At 41.0% G+C, this 11,215-nt stretch overlaps 2 protein-coding genes across 2 annotated transcripts; both read left to right on the top strand.

Annotated features, from left to right (window-relative positions):
• Positions 1-499: 499 nt before the first annotated feature.
• Positions 500-9,639, top strand: LOC138954616 (uncharacterized). The gene is made up of 6 exons (XM_070326418.1): positions 500-652; positions 3,215-3,438; positions 3,842-3,945; positions 4,921-5,043; positions 8,164-8,242; positions 9,386-9,639. The coding sequence occupies exons 2-6, from the start codon at positions 3,247-3,249 to the stop codon at positions 9,512-9,514; spliced, it is 627 nt and encodes a 208-aa protein (XP_070182519.1). The 5' UTR covers positions 500-652; positions 3,215-3,246; the 3' UTR covers positions 9,515-9,639.
• Positions 557-711, top strand: LOC138954615 (plasminogen-binding group A streptococcal M-like protein PAM; the record flags this gene model as incomplete). The annotated part of the gene is given in 1 exon segment (XM_070326417.1): positions 557-711. A coding segment is annotated over 1 exon segment (155 nt), but the record flags the coding sequence as incomplete, so codon positions are not given.
• Positions 9,640-11,215: the final 1,576 nt, after the last annotated feature.

Raw genomic sequence — 11,215 nt, 5'->3', positions numbered from 1 at the left:
TGTATGTGTGTGTGTGTGTGTGTATGTGTGTGTGTGTGTGTATGTGTATGTGTGTGTGTGTGTGTGTGTGTTTGTGTGTGTGTTTGTGTGTGTGATCGCGAGAGAGAGAGCGAGAGAAAGAGATCGAGAGAGAGAGACAGACAGACAGACAGACATACAGACACACAAACAGACAGACACACACACAGACAGACAGACAGACAGACAGACAGACAGACAGACAGATCGAGAGAGAGACAGACAGGCATGCAGGCAGGCATGCAGACAGGCAGACAGATAGACAGACAAAAAGACAGACAAACAGACAGACAGACAGACAGACCGGCAGACAGCTCTGAGAAGCGATTGTTCTAGCGTGGTGATACCCAAGGCATATCAGAACTTAAAACACGCGGGGCTCTGCCTTTAACACATAACGTTGCGAGCGAACTCGGACAAATATTGCATCTGGATTCCGTAGGCTGGAACATTCGCTGCTCACAGCTTTTTCCCCCGCACGGAGCAGCTTCTACACCTTGACATTACATACGAATTTGTTTCTATTCTTTCTCAAAAGGTTTGCAAAAACAGCCTGCACACTTGGGAGAACGATGCAGTGAGGCCAACAGATACTGCGTGAAAGGTCTGGGATGCAACGGGTCTGGAGTCTGTGGTATGTACACGTTGATATTGTCATCCTCATCGTTGGGATTTGTAACTGACCTTAGCTAACTAGTGTTCAGCTGGTGGATGGATGGATGGATATCCATGTGGATGGATTGATGGATGGATGGATGCATGGAGGGATAAATGGGGGATGCATTGAGGGAGGGTCGGAGAGATAGATGGAGGGATAGATGGATGAATAGTCGTGTGGATGGATGGATGGATGGAGGGAGGGATATGATGCATAGCCTTTTGCATGGATGGAACGCAGGAGGGATGGGTGGAGGGATAGATGCATGAATAATCATGCGGATGGGTGGATGCATTGAGGAAGGGATAGTAGAAGGATGGATATTCATGTGCATTGAGGGAGGGATTGAGGGAGGGATGGAGGGATGGACGGATGAATAGCCATGTGGATGGATGGTTGTATTGAGATAGGGGTGGAGGGATAGATGGTTGAACAGTCATATTGTGCATCGGTGGGTGGATGATGGAAGAGTGGATCGGTAGATGGACCGACGAATCATATGAACTGTTGTTGTTGTTGTTGTTGTTGTTGTTGTTGTTGTTGTTGATGTTGCCGCTGCTGCTGCTGCTGTTGCTGACGTACACATCGTCATCGCTGTCGTCTTTTTGTTACATTTAGTCAACTTTTGACTAAATGTTTTAACATAGAGGGGGGAATCGAGACGAGGGTCGTGGTGTTTGTGTGTGTGTGTGTGTGTGTGTGTCTGTCTGTCTGGGCGTGTGTGTGTGTGTGTGTGTGTGTGTGTGTGTGTGTGTGTGTGTGTGTGTGTGTGTGTGTGTGTGTGTGTAGAGCGATTCAGAGTAAACTACTGGACCAATCTTTATGAAATTTTTCATGAAAGTTCCTGGGTATGATATCCCCAGACATTTTTTTTCATTTTTTCGATAAATGTCTTTGATGACGACATATCCGGCATTTTGTAAAAGTTGAGACGGCACTATCACACCCTCATTTTTCAATCAAATTGATTGAAATTTTGGCAAAGCAATCTTCGACGAAGGCCGGACTTTGGTATTGTATTTCAGCTTGGAGGCTTAAAAATCAAGTAATGACTTTGGTCATTTAAAATCTGAAAATTGTAATTAAAATTATTTTTTTTATAAAACGATCCAAAATTACGTTTATCGTATTCTTCACCATTTTCTGATTCCAAAAGCATATTAATATGTTATATTCGGATTAAAAACAAGCTCTGAAAATTAAAAATATAAACATTATGATTAAAATTAAATTTACGAAATCGATTTAAAAACAATTTCATCTTATTTCTTGTCCGTTCCTGATTCCAAAAACATATAGATATGATATGTTTGGATTAAAAACACGTTCAGAGAGTTAAAAAGAATAGAGATATAGACAAGTCGCGTAAGGCGAAAATACAATATTTAGTCAAGTAGCTGTCGAACTCACAGAATGAAACTGAAGGCAATGCCATTTTTCAGCAAGACCGTATACTCGTAGCATCGTCAGTCCACCGCTCATGGCAAAGGCAGTGAAATTGACAAGAAGAGCGGGGTAGTAGTTGCGCTAAGAAGGATAGCACGCGTTTCTGTACCTCTCTTTGTTTTAACTTTCTGAGCGTGTTTTTAATCCAAACATATCATATCTATATGTTTTTGGAATCAGGAACCGACAAGGAATAAGATGAAAGTGTTTTTAAATTGATTTCGACAATTTAATTTTGATAATAATGTTTATATATTTAATTTTCAGAGCTTGTTTTTAATCCGAATATAACATATTTATATGTTTTTGGAATCAGCAAATGATGGAGAATAAGATAAACGTAAATTTGGATCGTTTTATAAATTTTTATTTTTTTTTTACAATTTTCAGATTTTTAATGACCAAAGTCATTAATTAATTTTTAAGCCACCACGCTGAAATGCAATACCGAAGTCCGGGCTTCGTCGAAGATTACTTGACCAAAATTTCAACCAATTTGGTTAAAAAATGAGGGCGTGACAGTGCCGCCTCAACTTTCACGAAAAGCCGGATATGACGTCATCAAAGACATTTATCAAAAAAATGAAAAAAACGTTCGGGGATTTCATACCCAGGAACTCTCATGTAAAATTTCATAAAGATCGGTCCAGTAGTTTAGTCTGAATCGCTCTACACACACACACACACACACACACACACACAGACACACAGACACACAGACACACGCACATACACCACGACCCTCGTTTCGATTCCCCCTCGATGTTAAAATATTTAGTCAAAACTTGACTAAATATAAAAAGCGTGCTATCCTCCTCAGCGCAACCGCTACGTATACCGCGCTTTTCTTGATTGTTAATTTCACTGCCTTTGCCACGAGCGGTGGACAGACGATGCAACGAGTGTACGGTCTTGCGGAAAAAATGCAATGCGTTCAGTTTCATCCTGTCAGTTCGACTGAGCTTGACTAAATGTTGTATTTTCGCCTTACGCGACTTGTTATTGCTTTGTCCCCCCCCCCCCCCCCCCCCCCCCCACACCTGGTATTTTTCTTAATTTCATAAACTTCTCGTCAACTTTAATATCCACCAGCGCCTGTATGCGGCGAAGTACTGGCACCACAAATGGTCAACGCCAAAGTGAAGTGGACACAAGTGCACGAGACCTACGAAGGAAATATCAACTGCAACAGTGACTCGATCTACACAGGCCACGGTTCGGAGCCTGGAAAATTTGTCTGCAACGCTAGGACGGGCCAGTGGAATTCTGAGAAGACGAACGGCAACTGTAGTAAGACAATGTGGACAGAAGGGGAAGTAAGTTGGCGTTTTGTGCATCTTGTCACTTCGCTTTGAAATTGCCCCATTTGTGAATGCAAAAATAGAGAATACTACATGGTTTGCCGTGTCATATTAGGTTTACACGATTTGCTTTCTTTAAATATTGAAATGTAATGGGTGGTCTCTTTCATGTATGTAGGATAATACAGAATATCGCAGTGATATTTCATAACACGATTTGCGATTGTTTTGACTTGGAAATGTGGTTTATTCATTTCATGTTGCTCTCAAGATCCGGTGTGTAGCTTCACGGCTCACCGTGTAAATAAGAGTTAAGTTTGGACACTAAAGATGAATACTACCCGCGAACTTTATCTTACAGTTGACGTGTGCGATTACATTTAGAACATAACTTAATTCAACTCTGTTTTGCTGCCAGATTGTGGAGAACATCAAGTACGATTTACCGAAAAATCCCGAAGTAGGCTGGGCTGCATGCATGCAGGGCAAGACCTTCCCTGCTCCAAAGGACGAGGGCACGCGGTGAGTGTTGATTTTCAATGTGTGAGTAACAGTGTGTGTGTGTGTGTATGTTTGTGTGTGTGTGTTTTGTGCCGGTGTGTGTGTTTGTGTGTGTGAGTGTGCATTAGTGTTCATGTGTGTGTGCATGTATGTGTGTGTGGGTGTGTGTGTGTGGGTATGTGTGTGTGTATGTGTGTGTTAGTGGTAAGGGTATGTGTTTGTCTGTGTGCCTGTGCGTGTGTGTGTGTGTGCGTGCGTGTGTGTGTGTGTGTGTGTGTGTGTTCGTGTGCGTGCCTGCGTGCGTGCGTGCGTAAATTCTTTTCGTGAATTAATTTCTTAATAGCCACTAGTGTCAGTTTGCGGAACTACAGTTTGTCAAAAAATTCAAGCCAGCACAGGAAGCAATCACGATGTGGATTCTTGGTATACGAGGTCAAAGGAAACGGGTGGTCTTATCCCAAATATGATATAACAATCTGGCGATATCTGAGATAAAGATCCAAAAACATATGTGACCTTCCACCACGAAATGAGTCGGATGTCACCTTGCGCGGTGGTTCTACGCTAGGCCTAATGTACGTCCCGGGGGTGTCAGGCACCAGTGTGAGGGTCACCTTAGTCCCAGTCTTTTCTAAAACGGTTTTTACCACTGGATAGAGCATAAAAAACTCGTTAAGAAAATTAAAAAATATAAAAATCATGCAACGGTTACATGCGACTCATTCTGTGGTGGATGGTCACATATAGACAGCTAACGTTCCAAAATTCAGAATATAAACAACAACAATTTTAGGTTATTGGAACGTTGAATTATTGACAAATTATTCATTATTATCGAACGTTTTGTTTTGTCAATAATTAAACGTTCCAATAACCTAGAATTCTTATTTCATTTTTTTATATATTTTTTTTTATATATCTGAGATAGTAAACAGAACTGTTCATTATCACAGGCAAGGTTGTGCCTTTAAGGTTTGTGTGTTTGGTTCTTTGCAGCATTTTCATCATACTGAACGACGCAAAGGGAAAGCCATCGTACCGCTTTAAACTCGGTGGACAGAACAAGTTTGCTGTTAAAGCACAAGCCCTGGGCCGAGGCAAGAAGTACCCGTCTATGAGGTAATGATACTATTGATCTATCCACCTCTGTGTGTGTGTGTGTGTGTGTGTGTGTGTGTGTGTGTGTGTGTGTGTGGGGGGGGTTATCGTGCGCGTGCGTTTAATTTTTATGAAATCTTTTCTCATTTTTTTAAAGAATTTTTGTTAAATGCAGATTTTTACGTGTTTTAATGTGTCCATACGAGCCAAAAGAAACATATTAGTATGTTACACATTTAGGTAGTTAAGTTGTATCGAATTGAATTGAAGCTTTCATTAACATCAAGGCCTTCAACATTATTGTATTCATAGCAGTATAATATAATAGTCTGAAGGTCTCGAACTGAAAAAAATGCGAAAAGATATGAACAACTTCAAGAATAAAGGGTACCAGAGGGTCGTGTATGAGTTATACACGGACGCTTGTTTTGCAAATGGTCGATGTTGTTTTTGAAAAAACCCACCCGTGAGAATAAACAAGTCGCGTAAGGCGAAATTACAACATTTAGTCAAGCTGTCGAACTAACAGAATGAAACTGAACTCACTGCATTTTTACAGCAAGAGCGTATACTCGTAGCATCGTCAGTCCACCGCTCGATGCAAAGGCAGCGAAATTGACAAGAAGAGCGGGGTAGTAGTTGCGCTGAGAAGGATAGCACGCTTTTCTTTATCTCTATTCTTTTTAACTTTCTGAGCGTGTTTTTAATCCAAACATATCACATCTATATGTTTTTGGAATCAGGAACCCACAAGGAATAAGACGAAATTGCTTTTAAATCGATTTCGGAAATTTTATTTTAATAATAATTTTTATATTTTTAATTTTCAGAGCTTGTTTTTAATCCGAATATAACATATTTATATGTTTTTGAATCAGAAAATGATGAAGAATAAGATGAACGTAAATTTGGATCGGTTTAAAAACAAATTATATTTTTTTACAATTTTCAGATTTTAAATGACCAAAGTCATTAATTGATATTTAAGCCACCAAGCTGAAATGCAATACCAAAGTCCGGCCTTCGTCGAAGATTGCTTGGCCAAAATTTCAAATTTAATTGAAAAATGAGGGTGTGACAGTGCTGCCTCAACTTTTACAAAAAGCCGGATATGACGTCATCAAAAGTATTTATCGAAAAAAAGAAAAAAACGTCCGGGGATATTATTCCCAGGAACTCTCATGTCAAATTTCATAAAGATCGGTCCAGTAGTTTGGTCTGAATCGCTCTACACACACACACGCACAGACAGACAGACAGACAGACAGACAGACACACACACACACACACATACACACACACACACACACACACACACACACACACACACACACACACACACAGACACACACACTCACACACACACACACACACACATACACCACGACCCTCGTCTCGATTCCCCCTCTACGTTAAAACATTTAGTCAAAACTTGAGTAAATGTAAAAACACAAAAAACCACAAAAAACAACAAGCAAGGTGTGTTACACCCTAGCGTACAACCACGTCATGTCCCAAATAGACGCTAGTTCTGGGGGCAGAAAAAAACAAGTTAGCATAGCAGTGTGTTACAGGAACGTTTTAATTGTGGCCAAATAAAACGTTACTGTCGTGTTTTTCCTTTCGTCACTCTCAGTCGCAAAGGAGACACAACGATTTGTGTAGGTTCTGTAGATTTATTAACAGCTGGAACAACGGTGACAATATCTCTCAGCACAGTGTAAGAAAGAACAAGTGCAAGACTGGTAAAGAACAACAATACGTGTGCGCAGCCCTACTTATATAGTTAATGGACATACGAGAATATTCGGGAAACATCGACACTAATCTGGTTAGATCTACACAGTTCCATCTGTTCGATGAGCGTCTACGCTTACGTCATGAGTGACTGCGCACTAAATCAAAGTAAGTTCCCTAATGTTCTTTATCCTTCCATTCGATTCCAGTGGTATCTAGCGATCTCCACAACAGTTACGGTCACTGATCTTCGACCCAGCGGTGTATAAAGTGGACAGACTGTAGACAAACACTTATAATACAGAAAATAAACTTATCTGACAAATTGTTCAGAAGCTCGTTCGGAAGACACAAAAGAGACTGAACTTTAAAAAAACAAGAAATTCCTCCGAGGTAGGAAAAACACCCCCGTTGGTCAAAGGGAAATAACCATTCTCACTGCCACCAACTGAGAAGGTTATTTCCCTTTGACCATTAATATGTCCCTCTATAAGTCCTTGTAGAATCTTAATCCACCAATAACTCCCTAACCGTGTGTTTGACTGGTCCCAATTTTTGTAAGGACCGTCTCAGGAATGTATAGAACCTGTTCACCAAGTTTGGTGACGATCGGTCCGTTCATTCTTGAGATCTATATGCGAACACAAAAAAACAAACAAACAAACAAACACATCGAGCGAAACCTATACACACCCCTATACCGGGGGTGTAAAAAGTTGTCAGCGATCACTGCAGGTCCTGCGATAGAGGGTGCATGAAATACTGAGCTCTGATAAGTATGTTTTTGAAGAGAAAGTCATAACATCGAGCGGAAGCTCCCTTCTGACAGTGTTCGCTCGATATGATGAATTTTTCTTTTGAAATCGCTCATGTCGGAGCTTGTTGTTACCAGTGATGCTATCGGTGTGTTTACATGTATTTTATCTAACTCTTCCACAGCGATGACAAAAATACCAGACAGAGTTAGGCCTATTTTCGGAAAATGTTTATTGCTGCCATGGCGGTTTAACAAATGTAGTCGTGTCGAACTTTACCATACTGTTACTTGAGGCTAAACTCGCCGGTGTACTTTGACTCACAGGTGAAAGAAATTACCTTCAGATGTGTTCAGTGACAAAATAGCAAGATCTAGATGTGGCACCTTTCAGCACGTGTACGGGAACGTGTACGGGTGACGTCATCAAATCTAGTTTTTACGTCACGCGTTTGCCAAGATCTGCAGTCTTGGTGGAAGCAAAACAACGTATGATTTGGAACATTGGAGACAAAAAGTGAGTCACGGGTGACGCAATATCTACACGTACGCGTTGTCTTTGCTACACGCTCGATCATCTAGAACACTGTAGCATAATAAGCAAATGTAAGCAGTGACGTATATATCTGTGACTGTTTTGTATCTACCAGAGTTAAAGCCAAGCATCCTTTCGTTCCGGACCAGACTCTCCATCTGAAGATCCAGGTGACAGACCCGCATACCTTCACGGTAAGTAATATTTCACATTTTTCAATGATTTTATTCTGTATAGTATAACAGAATTGTCAACCTCATGTGTGCACATAATTTATGAGTTGATTGTGTATGGTAATTGGAATATATAAAATGATTCTCTTTTGACATAAAAAAAATAAAAATAATAATAATTCACATATTTCAAACTCCAGAAAATCGTTCCAAATGAACTCTCTCCGTCCACAACCCGCCATGTAGTTTGAGACTATGTCTCTTTCACAGTCGAACCTTTTTTTATGAGCGTGGTCCGACCAAAAGTGTTCGCTATGGAAAATTGGATTATTTAAATCAAAACATTCGTACATGGGGAAATCTTTTCCGAAGGTCGTGATGGTCAGGTGGTCGTTATCGAGAGGGGACCGGCAGGGCAGGTTTGATTGTAATTGGACAAATACCAAAATGTTACTCCTGTGCAGAGTCGAGTCTTTTTCCTGAGGTAATTTCAGGCGTGACAGGTCGTTCCACATCATTTTTAAGGGGGGGTTTCCAAATTTCTTTTGGGGACAATTCGACGACGCGAAGCGTTTAGTTAAGGGCGCGAAGCGTTTGAACCTCCCAGGGGGTCCGGCATGCCCCCCCCTCCCCACCCCGAAAATGTTGATAAAAACAAGAAAAATGGAGCAATCTGGGCCAAGAAATGTCCCTTAATACACCTTCCAAAAAGTAAGTTTAAGAAGACAAATTTGGATCAAAACAAGGACAATTGATCGATCTGGTGCAACCTGAGCCAACAAATTACCAAACTACTTTCCAAAACCGTCACTTAGAATACAAAGGCCGGCTCCTAGGGAAAATCGTGATAAAAATCAAGGAAAATGGAGCAATCTGGTGCAATCTGAGCTATCAGTTTGTCTTTATTTTAAAATTATTTAATTTTTATTTTTTTTATTATTTTTTCCACTTTTTTTTAGGCTGGGGGGGGGGGGGGGGGGGGGTCCGGAAACCCCGGAAACTCCCCCTTGATCCGCCCCTGCATCCGACCTGGTATGGAGGTAGATTCCGTCGGTCAAAGTCCTGACTGCGTGCTTCGACAGCATGACTGCAACGTATATGCCGAAGAGGGTGGGTGCTAGATAGCACGCATCACTGCTTGACTACTTTACTCTTATGTTTCAGTTGTACCTGGACGGCAGGGAGCTGACCAAGTTCACCTTCGCCGGACTCAACGTACTCCAAAATGTTGCCAAACTGCAAGTGTCCGGCTATCTCCGGGTGAACCAAATGAACCTGTGGTGCAAGGACTAATAATGCAACATTATATGACTGCCGCCCTGGCCAGAGTAATTTTCAGTCGTACCCCGCTCATAAGATTCCACCCTACGGCTTGCACTGAAATTACTTTGAAAAAATGTCTACAAAAATGGCCTTCAGATTTGTCTTCTCTGTCATTTGTTTGTTTGTTTGTTTGTTATTTGCCTGGTAGACCGGTTGGTTAATTGTTGGTTGTTGTTGTGCTAGTGGTTGTGGTAGTAGTGATTGTTGAATGAGGTTGGTGAATGTTTTTACACAAGCCTGCTCAGATGTTTGATTGGTTTGTTCGTTCGTTCGGTTCAGTTCTTGATCAAGGATGAAACTATTTTGACTCGGGGCGAGAGACAGAGACATAGACAGAGACAGAGACAGAGACAGGACACCCCCACCCCCACCCCATCCCTCCCCACCACACACACACACATACATTCAGAGAAACACACACACACACACACACACACACACACACACACACACACACACATATATATATATACACACATACACACACAACACACACACCACACATACACAACACACACACACACACTGACACACACACACACACACACACACACACACACACACACACACGCGCACACACACAACCCAAAAACCAAGAGAAGTAACACTTAGTGCATAGATGAACAGTTCAAGTCAACGATTACATCCCTTCAAATGAAGTTCCTTCTACAAACTTATTCTGTTCTTATAATGTTGTCTTGTCATGTTTTGTTTGTTTGAATGCTTGTTTGTTTGTGTTTCCAATAATATTTTCTCGTCACGACAACAAAGGCATACCCCAAGGATGATAGCCGTTTTCCCCCTTCCCTCCTTGTCCCCAATTTGTTCATACAGAAACAAAACACAAACCTCTTACAAACTAAAATACGAGAAAGCATCACGAATTCCAGATTTAAAATGTAACAAGTCGCGTAAGGCGAAATAACTACATTTAGTCAAGCTGTCGAACTCACTGAACGCACTCACTGTATTGTTTTCACCAAGACAGTACAGTTTCGTCAATCCCCGCGAGAAGGAAATCGCTCACCTCCCACGTGCAAAACGCAGTGAAATTGACACGCCAGAATAGCGCGGTAGCGTATTGTGCTAAGCAGGAAAGCGCGCTTTTCGGTATTCGTGTTAACTTTCTGAGCTTGTTTTGAATGCAGCCTATCATATCTATATGTTTTTGGAATTAGGAAATGATAAAGAATAAGATGGAATCATTTTTGGATCGATTTCTTAAATTTTAATCGTAAGACTAATTAACCTATTTTCGTTAATTGTGATCACATTTGAAGAGTAAACATGACATATGTATATATTTTTAGATTCAAAATGTGATGAAGAATACGATGCAATCAATTTTAAATCTGTGCTCGAAAAATCGATTTTAATGACAACTTTAATGAGCAAACTCTTTAATCAATTTTTAGGCCTCCAAGCTGAAATGCAATACCAAAGTCAGGGCTTCGTCGAAGATTACTTGACCAAAATTTCAACCAATTTGGTTGAAAAATGAGAGCGTGACAGTGCCGCCTCAACTTTCACGAAAAGCCAGATATGACGTCATCAAAGACATTCATCAAAAAAATGAAAACACGTCTGGAGATGCCATACTCAGGATCTCTCATGTCAAGTTTCATGAAGATCGGTCCAGTAGTTTCCTCTGAATCGCTCTACACACACACA

The sequence above is a fragment of the Littorina saxatilis genome, unplaced genomic scaffold, assembly GCF_037325665.1.
Source record: "Littorina saxatilis isolate snail1 unplaced genomic scaffold, US_GU_Lsax_2.0 scaffold_1908, whole genome shotgun sequence".
NCBI lineage: Eukaryota > Metazoa > Mollusca > Gastropoda > Littorinimorpha > Littorinidae > Littorina > Littorina saxatilis.
The sequence above is the reverse complement of the archived record's forward strand: the minus strand, read 5'-3'. Positions and strand labels throughout refer to the sequence as shown.

Excerpts from the sequence above, each read along its gene's own strand:
- LOC138954616 (XM_070326418.1), top strand. The coding sequence starts at position 3,247 with ATGGTCAACGCCAAAGTGAAGTGGACACAAGTGCACGAGACCTACGAA. Across the intron at positions 3,439-3,841 it reads CAATGTGGACAGAAGGGGAA|ATTGTGGAGAACATCAAGTA; the intron begins GTAAGTTGGCGT and ends TTTTGCTGCCAG. Across the intron at positions 3,946-4,920 it reads CCAAAGGACGAGGGCACGCG|CATTTTCATCATACTGAACG; the intron begins GTGAGTGTTGAT and ends GGTTCTTTGCAG.